Source organism: Brachyhypopomus gauderio, chromosome 2 (genome assembly GCF_052324685.1).
Source record: "Brachyhypopomus gauderio isolate BG-103 chromosome 2, BGAUD_0.2, whole genome shotgun sequence".
Classification (NCBI taxonomy): Eukaryota; Metazoa; Chordata; class Actinopteri; order Gymnotiformes; family Hypopomidae; genus Brachyhypopomus; species Brachyhypopomus gauderio.
The window spans coordinates 27,318,923-27,336,464 of record NC_135212.1 but is presented as its reverse complement, the minus strand read 5'-3'; the positions used below and the strand labels follow the sequence as shown (position 1 = coordinate 27,336,464).

General features: G+C 41.6%; 1 protein-coding gene across 1 annotated transcript; it reads right to left on the bottom strand.

The window, feature by feature from the left end:
- Positions 1–923: 923 nt before the first annotated feature.
- Positions 924–16,311, bottom strand: ano2a (anoctamin 2a). Its single transcript, XM_076992866.1, has 26 exons — positions 15,982–16,311; positions 14,806–14,969; positions 13,985–14,269; positions 13,535–13,627; positions 12,827–12,978; positions 12,687–12,741; positions 12,384–12,435; positions 12,217–12,272; positions 11,724–11,771; positions 11,413–11,477; positions 11,146–11,280; positions 10,767–10,927; positions 10,543–10,625; positions 8,411–8,488; positions 8,127–8,192; positions 7,135–7,209; positions 6,439–6,640; positions 5,690–5,801; positions 5,462–5,519; positions 5,220–5,320; positions 4,813–4,967; positions 4,260–4,412; positions 4,064–4,116; positions 3,629–3,810; positions 3,402–3,507; positions 924–3,189 (listed from the first exon to the last, which is right to left on the bottom strand). Exons 1-26 carry the CDS (start codon positions 16,028–16,030, stop codon positions 2,014–2,016), a joined length of 3,915 nt encoding a protein of 1,304 aa, XP_076848981.1. The 5' UTR covers positions 16,031–16,311; the 3' UTR covers positions 924–2,013.
- Positions 16,312–17,542: the final 1,231 nt, after the last annotated feature.

Sequence of the window (17,542 nt, the reverse complement as noted above, 5' to 3'; positions counted from 1 at the left end):
TTGAGAAAAATGTTGGAATTGTCCTAGCTGAAGAGGTGTGATGACTGCTTGTTTAAGGAGAGCTTGGGTAGACTGGTTCATAAGAGGACATCCTGACATCTAGCACTCCTGTTGGTTAACCAAGAAACTCACCATCCATCATCCACACAGGATAGAGGAGGATTACATCCAAGCTAGACCCAGCAGATAATAACAGCACAATTCATTACTAAAAGTGTTGAAATATATAAAATAAAAATAAAATCATTTTTAAAAGTCAGTTTGCTGTGACAGTAGAAAGCTGGCACAGAAAAATCTCCCCCTTACACATCATTCCAAAAATACATCAACATGCAGTCATGAAAGTAGCAAAAACCTCACCACTGTTTTCTATACCATGGGATTCATATGAACACACTCAGAACCTAATGAATTCCTAAAGATGCATAAACAAAGTGACAGTTTCAGGGTTTTGGAAGAAAGTTTGTCAGCTCAGTCAGGATGTGGACGACAGGTGCCCATATCAAAATCACCCAAGGAAAGGCCAGAATGTCTTCCAGTTCAGAAAAACATGGTGGCTGATAGTACTATCTTCAGACCTGGGTTTTAATGGGGTTAAAGGTAGCCACATTATGATATCTACTATACTGGCATGTAACATTAAAAAGCAGAAGAGTGTTATGTGATAATAACTTTGAGTGTGTGTTACCTTTGATGGTGTGAGAAATAATTTACCCATTAGCTGTGGCCAAGGTTCCCTCAAAAAGCTTAATGTTAGTATATATCAGCAAACATTAATAGACCATAGATTAATAGACCATTAATAGACCTGTTCCATTGCTGAGTTGTGATTGGTTTATTGATTCAGTCTTACAACAAAGATAGAAACAATTTTCAAACATTCATCATGAAAACAGAAAATGTCTGAATTATTTGTTGACATATCATGTAATGAAAAACCCAACATCAAACAAATATCCTAAATACTAATAATTTATGTTTTATCACAACAAACCTTAACATCTCAACATAAAAATATGTAGCCTACTTCAAGTGAGTGTGATGGGGACTAAAACTAACTTCAAAAAGTACAAATTTTTGTGTAAAGAGATATTAAGATGTACATATTTACATCCAATTGCATACACCTCTAATAAACAGCTTGCTATATTTTGTCCTCTAGTTCATACTTACGTGGCATGCGTCATACTATACTGAGACGCTTAGGTGATATTTCACACAACTAGAAGACAATAAGCTAATGGTTACAGCATATTTAATAATATGTCTGTGTTGTGGTACTTTACCACTATCTAACAGCTCAGCTCATCTGATATATGTTGTGTAAAATGTCATACCACAAATATATATCTACATCTAACTTCATCCTCAGGATGTTTCTTCCAGGGATTCATACTGAATCTCTAATCATGCTATAAATCATCAAGGTTCGCTACTTCAGGCCAACCGAGTGTCTTTACTGTCACTTTAACTACTAACACAAAAATATAAAAGAAATCTATGAAAGGATATTACCTAGTTCAAGTTACACAACAACATTATATAAAGATTACTCATATGAGTCAAGGCATCCAGTGGCCCTTAAGATTAAATGTGAATTTAGGCTGGGATCATGTTTGCCTCTTTTGTTCAAGAAACATTTTTATGTGTGTGATAGTCTTTGATAAACAAATGGTGTGTATGTTCACAGTATCAGTGTGTGTCTCACTGTTGTCAAATTTCAATATTTAATTATAGTGAACTGCTAAAAATACTGGACATAAGCACTTGAGGGGCTCGTGGTTGTACAGAATTCACATTTCAACACAGTGTCAAATGGCTTAGCTGCCAAAAATATGACCATTGTTTAATGACCAACAACTGTTTTCTAATGAGATAATGTAGAATACACCTCAATAAAGTAACTAAAGGGTATCAGAAGTTAGCAGCTGCCTGTGTTGCCTGGCACTGCAAGAAGCTATTGGTTGAGAGCTGTTGGAGGGGTGGAGCAGATCCTGTTTTATCCGATTACTTTTAAATGGGGGTGTTGTGTGTCAGCTTGTTGGACGATGTGGGAATCTTTTGGCCGAGATGTGTGAAGCTGGTAGAGTGGCTGGCTCTGAGTGAGCTCTCCCCAGTGTTAAGACCTGTTTGTCGGGGGGGAAGAGTCTGGCAGCGGGCCTTAGCTCTGGTGGCTGCATTTTGCAGTGAAAGTCCTTTTGCTATACTTCCCAGCAGCTCAGGCTTGGATGGAGGTCTTGGCAGGGCAGTTGACTGACTGCTCGTGAGCTCTGGTCTGGATTGAGGGCGTGGCAGTGCTGTTGATTGATAGACAGTGAACTCTGGCTTTGAAGGTGAACGTGCCACTGATGCTTGACTGCTAGCTTGGGATGGAGAGCATGACATAACTGAGAGCTCTCCTTCAGAGAGAGGACATGACATCACAGATAACTGGCTGCTGGCAAGATCCCTTTTAGCTGAGGGTTGTGATGGTGCTCTTGATGTGTACCATCTTGCTGGGTGCTCGCTGGGTGATAGCGGAACCTTTGGGCTGAGGTGTACATAGCTAGCGGAGTGGCTGGCTCTACATGCTCTTTCCTCCGGTTCCTCCGTTCTTTGCCTGGGCGGAAGGGTCCGACAGCGGCTCTTAAATTTGGATCTCAGTTCTTGATTCACGTCAAGCTCTCGATAGCATAACGTGTCTGGCTCTGGTTTAACTGGATGAGGAGGGATAGGCTGATCAGGCTGAGGATCTGACGGTACGTTCAGTTTTGTCAGCAACTGTGGACCACTGGCCATCTGGGTGGGTGAACCTGCATCGGGGCTGTGGGGCTCAGTGACGATGGCTCCAGGGTCCCCCGCGGGCAGCTGGAGTTCACTCTCTACACACTCCTTCAGCCTCTCGGTCATCTGACTTTGTAGCCCTGTGCTACAATCAGTGGACTCTTCCTCCACCTCCTCCTCTTCCTCCACCTCCTCCTCTTCCTCCACGTTCTCCTCTTCCTCCACCTCCTCCTCCTCCTCGTCAGGACTCTTAATGGTGATGCTGATGTCAGCCGGACGCTGGGACTGACGGTGCCGCTTGGCCGCTTCCTCGCTGAGGAGGAGGTCCAGCAGGAGGATCTTCTCTCTCCTCAGACGTTCCTTCAGGGAGCGGGGCACGTCCGGGATGAGCCAGGCCACCAGCATGCTGAGGAGCATGGCCAGGTTCTGGACGCACGCACAAGTGTAACACGCATATATCTGAAGTTAGGAATTATTTATATACAGTATATCTGAATAAGTATGAGTCAGCCCTGGCTATGAATATGAATCCCCGAATGAATGTATCTTAGGATGTTTGCCTCATGTTTATTATTTGATATACAGCTGAGCTATCATACTAAACAGAATAAACACCATATAAAATCTATATGACTGACCTGGAAAAAGATGACAAAAGCCAGTCTTGCAGCCAAGACAGACCAGTACTGCTTAGAAAGTTGGTAAGACTCAGGGGACCAGGGAGGGTCTCGATAATCTTTATACCTAAAAGAGAGAAAGACTCAAGTTATAGTTACTCAATGCTCTGTTTTTAGAGTGTGTGCATTTAGGTGTGTGAGTGTGTGTCCAAATGCAATCATGCGGATGTGTGGGTCTATATACACACCTGCAGATGCGTAGTTCTCGGTCAAAGCGTGTGCTATTGGGTGCTGTTCCTGGTTTGAAGTTGCTGGTGTTGAAGTATGCCAAGGTGTGGTCTATAAAGCCATGCATGGTCCCTGACTCACTGTATATATACTGATACACCATTCGAGGAATAAACTCAGATGTGAAGGATATAACAAATGCCTAAGAGAGAGCAAAAATGATAGAAAGAGAGAATGAGATTTGATATTGTCACGGTACCATATCCACATTCAACATAGATATGAACTACTATTTTTACATTTCTAGGCTATTTACAGTAATTCGGTCTCTGTGTACTTTACTTGAGTATTTTATTTGAGAGTGGCTAACACTGTATACTTATATATTTGCCCATATCCACATTTACTGTTCAGAAAACAGTTAATAAATTTAACTGGCTATTTGTGATACATACATTTGTGATTACAGCAAACTTGCTTATCCCACTCAGGATATTGTACCATATACCTAAGAAAGCACAAGAAAAAGAGAGAAAAATCTCTGAGAACACAGAGAAACAATGCAGTGGTGGAGGTGCAACACGTAACATGCGTGTGCCACACGTAACACGCATGTGCCACACGTAACACGCACGTGCAGAAGATTCCTACCAATCTCCTTCGCCCTGACAGCGTCTGGCCTCCGTATCTCAGTGACAAACTTGGCAGCATCCAGGCGGATCTCGATGACGTTATTGAGCAGAGCGAAGAGTGGCGCCAGTGGAAAAGAGGCCACAAAGAGCGTAACAAATCCGTACTGGATAACTGCAGATGACAAAGGTGAAGAAATCCATCATGTCTTTATTGCCTCAGAGATCAACGTTTCTCACAATTCCAGTGTTTCCCAACTGCCTTCCTGTCTGACCTTTTGGTATGTGTCATGGCTTCTCCCAGAAAGCCTGAACAATAGACTCTTTTATCACAGCTTCCTTACAAGAAATCCCCACTTCCCTTCCCAGTACACTTCACTTTGCTTCCTTCATTTCACTGCTGTTGAAAGAGAAGTTCTTCTCATGGACATGCAGCATGACACCAAACCGAAATGGACAGCTGCCAATGGCAACACCAGATTCAGTCACCAACATCTTCATCTTCTTCACTTACTGACACAGTTGACCCTAGTGGTGATGAATCCTGCTAAGCACAGAAGAGGTTTCACACGTACTCATCTCCATGTATTCTGGGCTCAGGCCCTCAAACGGCTCCAGTTCGTAGTCCAAGGCCCAGCGGTGACGCGGCCGATTCGGATCCTTGTCCTTCTTCTTCTTCTCCCCGCCGTCCTTCTCCTCCTTATATGAGCGATATATCTTCTTCAGCTTCCTGCAGAGGGAGGCAAAAGAGCACAGGACACTGAGGACACTGAGGACACAGAGAACACTGAGGACACTTCAAATGTCCCAACGATTAGAAGAGCCTTTGCAGTCCTTCTTGGGAATCAAAACAGCATCTGTGTGTGTGTGTGTGTGTGTGTGTGTGTGTGTGTGTGTGTGTGTGTGTGTGTGTGTGTGCGTGTGCGTGTGCGTGTGCGTGTGCGTGTGTGTGTGTGTGTGAGTGTATCTGTATAAAACTCACGGGATGGCAATTTCAAACACATTGTTCTGGATGAGTTGTTTCCCCAGCATGATCATGCCAAGCTGAATACACACTTCAATAAGACAGCCTCCTGGAGCACACTGTAACACACACACACACACACACACACACACACACACACACACACACACACACATGCCCACATGCCCACATGTGCACACACTCAACATATAAATGGAAAACTACACACAAATTGAATGTTGGATAAGACTTTGTTCTACCTCCTCCATGCGGAAATCTCCAAAGACGTACACATAGTCACCAGGCCGACCTGCAAACCTAAATCACCCAATAATATTTACCTACTAATAATGTTATATACTTTACATCATAAATTTGCTGTTCATCTTGCTCAACAATGACAATCATCAATTCATTAATTCATGCCAAGTTCCAAAACTTTGAAATTGTGACATATACATAAATGGGCATAAAGCATTCAGACTTACCTGCCTTTGAAGAAGGCTACGTAGAAGACTGGGGCAAAGGCATTCATGCTCTTGAGCAGAAAAGCCTTCAGGATCAGATGCTCCTCAAATGCCGCCTCAGTCTTTGGGATCTCTGCAACCCCAAATATTATAAACAGCAGCATGACATCACCAATGACCATGATTGGGAGCAACAGCAGTGTGACCTCACCACTGACCACGTGTGTGATTATGAACAACAATAGTGTGACATCACCACTGACCATAAGTGTGATCAGGAGCAACAGCAGTGTGACATCACCACTGACCATGAGTGTGAGCAACAGCAGTGTGACCTCACCACTGACCATGTGTGTGATTATGAACAACAATAGTGTGACATCACCACTGACCATGAGTGTGAGCAACAGCAGTGTGACCTCACTACTGACCTTGAGTGTGATCATGAGCAACAGCAGTGTGACCTCACCACTGACCTTGAGAGTGATCATGAGCAACAGCAGTGTGACCTCACCACTGACCTTGAGAGTGATCATGAGCAACAGCAGTGTGACATCACCACAGACCATGTGTGTGATCATGAGCAACAGCAGCGTGACATCACTACTGAGTAGTGATGTCATAAGCATCCCATTTCATTGACCAATTTTATGTCAGTGCTGTAACAGCAGTATTATTTATACATTCTCAAATATGCTCTCCTCCATACAACCCCCCCCCCCCCCCCCCCCCCCCCCCACACACACACACACACACACACACACACAAACCAAGTTCTGTGATCCAGGCTGCCACAGCACCATAGATCTCATCCAGCACCAGAACCACCAGAAGGTTGATGATGACAGCAGTGGTTGTCACAGTAACTCGCACATTTGCCTTGGCCTCAGGGTCAGGATTCATCGACATCACAACAAAAACAATAATCCGGTAAAGAATGACACCAGACACTGCTGAAAATGTGACTCCCACCTGAAACACAGACAAAGAGGTGAGACAGAGAGTGAGATGAGAGTGAAATGAGTGTGTGGGGTGATCTAATCATAAAAATCATATAAACACTGTCACGGTACGGCGGGCCCCCTAATGGGCCCCCGTCCACTGTGGCAGTTGTCTTGTTGCATTGTGTTCGTCCCTCAGGTGGGCGGGGCCTCACCTGATGGTCATTTGTTTGTCTATATATGTCTTGTCTTTGTAGCAGTTGACTGCTGGTCATTGTATCCTTAATTTGGATCTTGTAACGGGTTTTTGGTTTGCTCACTTTATTCACTAAAACCTCCCTTTTCCCTGAGACTTTGCATGATCACTTCCATTTTATTTCGCACTCCCTGCCCGTCACAAACACATACTAATAAATTAGGACAAGATGAGCTAAAGATAAAATCCCATCATAAATTTGCATGAAATGAGCTAGTAATGAAATCACATATACATAAATTTGCATAAAGACACAAACAATTACCAACCATGAGAAGTATTGAGGATATATTTATGCAGTATCCTGGCAATCTGTCCTTCCATGTAAGAGATTCCGAGGCAAGCTACAAAAATTATGATCTGGATGTTAGAATTTAAACATTACAAAGCATACCTACAACACATTTCAAATGCTACTGATTTGGAACCAGCATAATCAGTATGAATGTGTTGGACTGCATTTTAAAATATGGTCAAAAGTAGCATGCTGTTCAACATTTTAACAACACAAAGGGCAAACAAATTGATAATGTGGATGGCTCATAATAAGATCACCAAAAATTACAATTCCAAAGTACATACACACATATGAACACAATTGTACAAACTCAGACACCTAAATCCACGCCTGCACAAGAATCACAACCACACCCACACACCAAGTATGTGAATTTTATTAGAGCAAGGGCACCACTTTAATTTATGTGTTTTAATCCATCTGTGACTCTAATCCCATATAATCTACAGTGTGGATACCTAGGAAGGGTAATCTGTTTTCAGCCCTGTATGTGTCTGTATATGTGTTGACATCACACAGACTCAGAAGGGTGCAACATCAGTAAACAACACCTATAAGTCACACCACCAGAAATGCCTATCATATCATATTCCTCCTTTTATTCTACAAATTCATGCAAAAATGTTAAAAATGCACACATGAACCTGGATGGGAACTCCACTGACTCGTCATCTAATCAGACATGAAGAGCAGAGCAGAGAAGCAAAGCATACAGGCTGTTCGCTCTACGCCTGACTGACAGCTGACTGACACTTAATCACATTATCACATTATCCCCAAAGCCTCGCCTCCCTCAGTGAGAAGTTGATTAGCTCTCTCGTTCTCCCCTCTTGTTCTTTCTCATGATCCACTCTCTCTCTCTCTCTCTCTCTCTCTCTCTCTCTCTCTCTCTCTCTCAGTCTGTTCCTCTAGCATGCATGCAAACACTGCCTATCTCCACCCCCTGTCCCCAGACTCTCTCACCATTGGCTGTACTCCTTTGACAGACAGCAGCTTCTCCCTGCCTATGTCATCTCTTCTGCCATCCATCTGCAAAACAATAAAAGAGGTTAATCACACATTCTCATGCATGCACACCCAGTGCTTCATGTCTTATGGTCCAGAAACATCTAAATGCAACTTTACAGGCACACAAACAAGAGTTACTGTAACATTCAATCTGAAACATGAATACCTATTACAAGTCTTTAGTCTCAGAATTCATTTTGTAATTAAAGATCCCAAGTCAGCATTATGTCCATTGGTACCTCCTCTTTCTTTTTGTTCTTGCATTTTTTCTGATGCTTCTTAAGAAGAAAATCCTCATATGCAGGACGAAGTTCTTCCTGAGTTAAACAGAAAGGAGACAAAATCTAACAGCATTAAACAAATTATATACTGCAACCCAATATAGAAAGATTACAGAACATTATTCAAGGACAAAAGAACAACAGTAAGACATCTCAAAAACATAAACCAAATGTTCTGGTTGATGTGTTGAAATCTTGAACTGTCAATACATTTCCAACATAAAGTCATCTTACTGTAAATAAGTGTTGTAACCTATTCCACTTATTTACAGTAAAAGGCATGTAAAAGGCAAAGTGCATGTAATTCACCTGTTCCCTGACTAGTCAAAGACTTAAACAACAGAAACAACAGGCAGGACTTTAAACTCCTAGTCACGAGTCAAGAGGCTCTGGGTTGAGAGGTTCAGCACTGGATGTTAGGCAATGAGTTCCATGGGGGTTTGGAATGTGGTTTGGAACGTGGTTCTGTGGGTTATGAAGATACAGTTTCTCAGTCGATTCGGTACATTTACATTGGCATCACAAAAAGTGCATTTCTCAAAACAGTTAGTGCAAACAGCAAAACACAATGAAATACCTGCAAAAGCACATACTTCACTCAAAAATCTTTGTTTTTTCCTCAAAAGTAAATATTTAGGTAAGTCAATTTGTCAGTACCATCAGAATATCTAGTTTGTGTGCCATTGTCTATGAACAAGGCAGTCAAAATACTTAGCCATGTTGTCAGTACAACTATAAGTCACAGTCAGTGCAGACTGTATATTCTGATGGAAACTAGCTAAGCTTTTGATTTCTAGAACGCTGCACGTTCTGTGGTATATCAAATGAAACAATACATGTTATACACAAAATATAAACTTACACAGAACACAAAGTTACACATGACTGTATGTGAGAGACTGATAGCAAGAAATTGGACTGGAATCAAATTTATACAGCAATATTGTTTGACTGTATTGTTTGCACTGCAATTTGTTGACAAAAACAAATCTGATTCCAAAAATAAAGACAACTGACAAAATTAAAAAAAAAAACAGCAAAATTAGAAACTTACTCTACATATTCAAAACAACCTGAGCACATACAGCCTCCTCTTGTTGAGGTCTGAAAATGGAACCTCTGCCCCCCATGAGCTCATTTTGATGTCATATATGATATAAGAATGCAAAAATGCAATACAAAAAATTTACAGTAATAATGTCAGAATTTATGTCAGTGTGCAGCATTACAGCAGAGAGCACATTTCTGAATTTACATACAGTTCATGTTTTCTCTATGAAATGTTTGAATGATTGAAGACACAGTTGTTATTCCAATATTCAGTTGCACCCAGCGACCAGCTTCAGCCATTGTGAGACCGTGACTTACATATAAAACATGGTCCACAATTGTTGCCCTTATTTCACTGTTTTGTTCCCTCAGCCTTACGTCACAGTCTTACTCCTCTTCTTGGCTGTTCATCCTGTACATGGCCTCGTGTTTCCATTATGAGACTTTGTGATACTGCAGTGTTTAGCATCTATAAATGTTTGCCAATTAGAGTAAAGGTTCATGAGATGCATCTCTGACCTATGGTTGAGACCATTGGTTGATCTAAACCTTCACAAATTCCCTTTTTTACTGTAATTGAATGTTCTCCTGTGAATAATTTAATCAAGTTAGGATAAAATTACCAAAATATAACAAAAAAAGTTAAATGATGCCTTAGAGATTATGACAGCATGTTCAGCACTTTTGCATGTAATGACCTATGCGATGACCTAAAGACTAAATGTTTTGGAGGGTAAGACAATTCAACACACAATCCGTACAACACATTTTCATAAACACGACATAAGCAATTGATAATGTAAAAAACAACAGACAATTGTCCATGACCATTTGCAAAATGTACAAAAGCATTTGTAAAATGTGAAACACAATGAGAAATGAAATTATGATGTGCACAAGTGACAAGGAGATGTGGAGACTGAATTTTGAGAATTTCAATTCTGATCTGAGAAATGAACCAAATGGACTGAGAAAAACTGTAATATGGGTGAGGTAGATGCCAGCTGGAGGGGCTCCTGGGTTGTGTACCAGTCCCTCACCTCCTCTTCCTCCAAGCCTGTCAGATCCCAACTGTGCTGCAGACACCTCTGTCTTCTCTTCCAGTGTTCCAGGAACACAGCAGCTGGACACACACAGGCACACAGGCACACAGACACACACACACACACACGCTGAATGACCACAGGTGTACACTCAGGTACACTTAGAAATCTTCTCCTGTCTACTAATACAGCCGTGCTGATCCTCAGGCTGTGACACTTACCCCAGAGAGACATGAAGATGGCGAAGGCCACAGTGGCGTGGTTGTCAAAGTAATGACTGGCACGGGCTGTACCACATGTGCTGTTCAGCTGCCAGTAGTCACACACTCGATCACACAAGGGGCACATGGTAAAATTCAGCCGCCCATCACACATCTCCTGACTGATAGATAGATAGATAGATAGATAGATAGATAGATAGATAGATAGATAGATAGATAGATAGATAGATAGATAGATAGATAGATAGATAGATAGATAGATAGATAGATGATTAGCATACTTTTTTTGGACTGCAAGACACAAACTCACACTGACACATACCAGCATATACAGATAGAGAGCAAAACAGAGAGGATGAGCGAGAGTTTGTGTGTGTACCTGGGCACATTGCTGTCTACAGTCATCCAGCCATACAGGAATACTGCAATTCCCATTGCTGAGGGTGGGATTAGTAGCTGAGTGTACACACCCAACCAGGCAAAATACAGACCGATCTTCTCCCCAAAGTATTTCCTGTGGAGCAGTCGGTCAAACAATCAATATCTAAACTTACACTCACACACAGGGCTGTCAGGGCCAGCTGAGCAACCATACAGAATCATTTTACTGATCTCAAATCAGTATAATTTTTATTAAATGAAGTACCTAATGAGATCAAGTGGCTGGTATTTGAGGAACACTCCATAATTGGCCCACTCATCATGTAGCATCTACAAACACACAAATGCTCTTAAATAAGAGCATAAATAAACAAAACACTTTTTCACAGTTTATAACATCGCCTGAATTTTGAATAATGTCACATAAACACACACTGTGACTCACTTACACATTTACACACTTGTAACTACAATATACAGCTATTGTAGTTTCAATTGTAGTATCAATGAAGCAAATGTTTATCCTGAACTCCACCACATGACATCTGTCCTATCAGAGCAGATGTATCAGCTTACCTGTCTGTCATTGCGATGATCTTTCTCATCTGTGTTATTGAAGTCCCCCTGGAGCAATGAAAGCAGACACAGAGCCACACACAGCCACACACAGTCACACACAGCCACACACAGCCACACACAGTCACAGACAGCCACACACAGCCATACACAGCCACACACAGTCACACACAGCCACACACAGCCACACACAGCCACACACAGCCATAGTGTACCCATTCACATCACCATCCAAATACAGGAGAATTATATACAGTACCTCCTATACCACTCAGCCTCTATGATCCTACATGACTAGGAATTATGACATGGCTTGCTCCAGAAATGATCAAAACACAGCTATAGTGTTTATCAAGTGTAAACAGAATTACATCTAATTGAAAAATGAATTGAATCGAATCAAATAATGTGAATACTTCTGTTTTAATTTGTAATCGCTAAAATGAATCGGTTGTAATGTTACTATGCTAATGAAAAGTCGCCTCCTACTCACATCATGCAAGGGAAAAGCAGAGTCATACACGCCCTTAGCCAGCAAAGACGAGATGCCTGAGAAATCAACAGTGATCGATTAATCATGTATTAAATGGCAAACTGTACTTTAAATGTGAAGGTGTTTGCAATTTTAAAAATATTTCTAACTTGTGGCTGAGAGCATACCCATAGTCTGACATGTTTGTGTGCATGTTGTGCGTCTCAGGATCTCAGCCACCTGCAAAAGCCATATTCACCCCCCAACACACACACAACACACACACACACACACACACACACACACACACACACACACACACACACACACACAAACACACACATGCACACACACTCTGCACATTAATTACCACAATCTCCTCATCTCAATGATCAGAAGTCACACAAAAAATGGAACAGCTCTAAAGATTTTTAAAGGGGTTTGAATAATAAAAAATTAGCCTAATCTTTACCCAAAACAAAGAAACTCACAATACGCCCACGTGTTGCATTGTCAAACAGGTAGCTTTTCGACTTGATGTCAAACCTAAAAACAAGCAAAACAAATAAGCCCGAGCTTATTCACATCTGTGTGTGCATGTTATGGAGACACGGGCATGAAGTCCTCTCACAGGTGGAGCGTCTCTCGGCTGAACGGGAGGGAGAGGACCCTGGCGTGTGCTGGATCCGGTCCTGGCACCGACGGCTGGAACGGCCGACTGATTGTCGTCCAGAGGGAGCTGACCGCTCCGGCAAGCCCCGCCCTCTCCTTCAGCTCATATGCCTGCACAGCCAGGCAGAGCGAGTCAATAACAGAAACGCAGAGAATCCTAATATGAAGTTCATAACGGGGTTGTGTTTTGGGAAGGGAAAGGACGCATGACGATGAGCGATGCCTGCAAGGCTCGGACAGCTGAATCACTACAATTCCCATCAAAAGTGATAATCTGTTCAACGGCCCCCTGAGTACATGTGTGTCTGGTATCTGTAGCTCACTGCAGTGAAAGCTGTACTGTGCACTTCATGTTCCTCATGGTGAACCTCCTCACGATCGCTTGTGTTTATTTTCTTTCTACAACTTTTAACTATAAATTAATTTAGTACTTTTATATTATACAGAATATATTGTCATATTCATATTTAGATGTGTATTTCATGTTTGTATAGTATATAATGTATTTACATATTTTTTTCATTGGCATTGTGGTTTGAGTGATTAAATTATCTGACTGAAAAAGCAACTTCTTGTTCATTTCTTTGGTATTCAAAGGTGTTAAACCTCAAATATAAATAAAGCGGAGGTTTAAAGAACATTTGAAACTGAATTGTTTGCAACTTACTTTCTTAGTGGGAACTCTGATTTTAAGAAGCTCTGCCTCTCGACTAAGAACAGGCCAGGGTACATGTAGGCGGGTGAAGCGTAATGCCCGCTCCTGGGAGAGAGAGAGAGAGAGAGAGAGAGAGAGAGAGAGAGAGAGCGCTGAATTGATGCAAAGCATCTGTCCAGCAATGCTCAGTTATGTTATGCTGTCATCAATGTCCCACACACAAGTCATCCCTCTCCAGACACACATGTCTAGAGGGCTGCAGAAAGTATTCAGGTATGGTATGGAATGTGAAGGTTTTACATTTGCAGGCAGGCACACACCCACACACGCACACACACACACACACACACACACACACACACACACACACACACACACACAAACACACACACATACACACACACAAACACACACATACACACACACAAACACACACATTCCTGTACACCCATATCCACAGACCTCATCGTCTCGTTCGATCTCCAGGCCCTCCTCCAGCAGGCCTCTTTCAAACTCCTCCCTGATGGAGGCCTGTTCCCCCTCCCCAGGCCCCGCCTCTGCCTCCGGCTCCACTCCAGTCTCCTCTGTCTCGGTGTTGTTGGCCGAAGCAGTGAGGTACAGTGAAGGCAAGTTGCCATTGGACACAAGGGAGTGGCGCTTCTTACAGTGATACACAAGTACGTAGTCCACTCTTCTGTGACCATCTGCAAAACACACTTCTCCTGTGGCACAAGGGACTGGTTCCTCCTAAAAAACAAACACACACACACACACACACACACACACACACATACACACACACACACACACACACACACACACAATTAATTTTATGCATTATCAATAATACAGCCACAAGTTTTATTTCTGGTTCATGTTCTTGTCTCAAGGAACATTTCTCACTTTGTTACAGAATGAATTTATTTTTAACTTAATTTAATTAATTTCATTAGTAACAATAAATTTAGTAGGCATTGATTACAACACAAAAGTCAGATGTTTTAACAGCTCTTTGACATGTGATAGGGCAGTAATCTGATAAGTAACACAGGTAAAAAAAAGTAGTGAAAAAATGCAGATGTTAATATAAACAACAACATTTTCTTGTCAGATATGTTAAGGCTGAAACCTATGACTGACATTTTGGTTTGTTGATTTTAAAGTATGATTGGACGTTTTGCAATTATCCTAGTACACATAACCCTCTGAGTGACGCGGGCAGAGATCGGGGTTACACACGCTATCAACCTTGAGGAATACAGTACTCAGAAGCAAGCACGCACAGATTCCTCCGCAGAATCAAGGGTATCGTGTGGACTGTTTGCTGTGTCCTGGCCGATCTCAGAGATGTCGCGCGCAAGACTGCGGAGTTTTTCGCTGTGAATGGATGAGGATTCGCTCATAGTTGTGGTTACGCGCATGCGTTCAGGAGTTCCGTTCCATGTCTCTTCCAGAAAGGGATGTGACAAAGACAGACAGAGCAAAAAAAGATAAAAGACAGAGAGGGGAAGGAAAGAGAGAGTGGAAGAGATTCAGCACCATGGACAGTTACAAATGGAGACACATAGACAGATCATGCTCTTTTAATATTTTCGTAGCTAATTAAACATTCCATCGCATACAATAACATCACATCGTACACACACACACACACACACACACACACACACACACACACACACACACACACACACACACACACACACACACACAAACACGCGCACACAGAAATGCGCGCACGCGCACACTATAAATGTTTTTCGACACGCCACTTATAAACGTTGCTAACGGTGGTAAAGAAACGCTTACACGCTTGACTGAGAGACAGGTAAGCGCCTTTGCCTCACCTGACAACATTGATTATAGAGCTAGTACCAACGTGGCACAACATCGAGACAGAATGGTTTACAAACCCATACGACAGAGAAAAGATGACATGATTTCTAATATCCGATTAGTGAATAGTGTGAATTAGTGAATAGTGTGACAATTTAACCCAACGCTCCAAGACGGAAATCATGTTCAGCATCTGAAATAACCCAATTTACTTTTCGCTATTTATAAGAAAACCCATATTCACATACAGCTAAGCTAAACAATTCGCCCTGATTAATTCTTGTATAACCACCTCTACAAAAATCGATTATGATTTAAAAGTTTAAAAATACCAAGCATGAGCGTCTGTGAATCCATATTAAAGAGTCTTTAAATGAATGAGGTTGTTTTGTTTATCGACAATACAAAATAAATAAATAAATAAACGACCATCGATTCTGGGCCACTACAGCCAGTTCAGAGAACGGCGTTATAAATATTTGATCTCATTAATGCGATCCAAGTGCAACAGTTGTCTGCGCGCCACGAACAAAAGAAGCAGTCTGACACATTTACACATGTGACAAGACGCTTGTCATTTCCAACACAGAAAGAGGTTACAGATGCGCAAAAGTTCCACTCACCAGAACAAGGAGGCAGCCTATTAAGAGCCATGTTTCTCGGTGAAAGCATGATTAGAAGACGCAGTACTCAGACGGTGGAAAATCCGACCGATGCCCCATGCAGGCTTAACTCGCTCGGTTGTTAATTCCATGAAGGCTGGGAGAGGAGGCTTATCCTCAGGCCAAACTTTGAGCAGGAGTCCATAGTGTGCACTACATTACTACTCCTTGTGTAGACACACACACGGAATCGAATACAGTATAATCAGAGCCAATTACACGCGCCTATTTAAATAAATAAATAAATAAAGACAGCTCAGCATGGAGAAACGCACGAGGACACAATGTGGCATTGCCTAGAAGTCGGTCTTCACAAAAGCTTTGTTGTTACATATGTGACATAATGTATGTATATAATGTATATATATATATATTAGGGGTGGGCATAGATTAATTTTTTAATCTAGATTAATCTCACTGAAATCTTGAAATTAATCTAGATTAATCTAGATTAATCTAGATTAATCTATATTAAAATGGCTCATATGCGTGCTACCCAAGTAATGACTAAAAGTCAGTTTTTGAGATAGGGTTTCTTAATACAGAGGGTGCATTATACCAGGGACTCATCTCCTATTTCCAAAATGCATCAATGACTGCTTGAGAAAAAAAAACATGCTCAATAAAATGTAGACTACTCGTGTTCAACGGTTTATTCAGCTAAACATGATATTTGAAATGTAAGGCACCATTTAGTACATTTAACCTTACGGACGTAATTTTCAAAAGTTAGTTTTGGTCCTCTGTAGTTTTAACGGTTAAAAAGAAATATTTAAATATCGACGAATCTAGCGCTAGGACCATGCAGAAAACGACCGCTCCGAACTCCGCTCCGGTAACACTTTACGTTCCTAAAAATGAATTTTCCATGAAGCAAACCTGGCGACTTCGTGGCTGCATCCATGTAAAAACGCGTACGATTTGTAATTCACAGGTGCGCAAAAGTTCCACTCACCAGAACAAGGAGGCAGCCTATTAAGAGCCATGTTTCTCGGTGAAAGCATGATTAGAAGACGCAGTACTCAGACGGTGGAAAATCCGACCGATGCCCCATGCAGGCTTAACTCGCTCGGTTGTTAATTCCATGAAGGCTGGGAGAGGAGGCTTATCCTCAGGCCAAACTTTGAGCAGGAGTCCATAGTGTGCACTACATTACTACTCCTTGTGTAGACACACACACGGAATCGAATACAGTATAATCAGAGCCAATTACACGCGCCTATTTAAATAAATAAATAAATAAAGACAGCTCAGCATGGAGAAACGCACGAGGACACAATGTGGCATTGCCTAGAAGTCGGTCTTCACAAAAGCTTTGTTGTTACATATGTGACATAATGTATGTATATAATGTATATATATATATATTAGGGGTGGGCATAGATTAATTTTTTAATCTAGATTAATCTCACTGAAATCTTGAAATTAATCTAGATTAATCTAGATTAATCTAGATTAATCTATATTAAAATGGCTCATATGCGTGCTACCCAAGTAATGACTAAAAGTCAGTTTTTGAGAT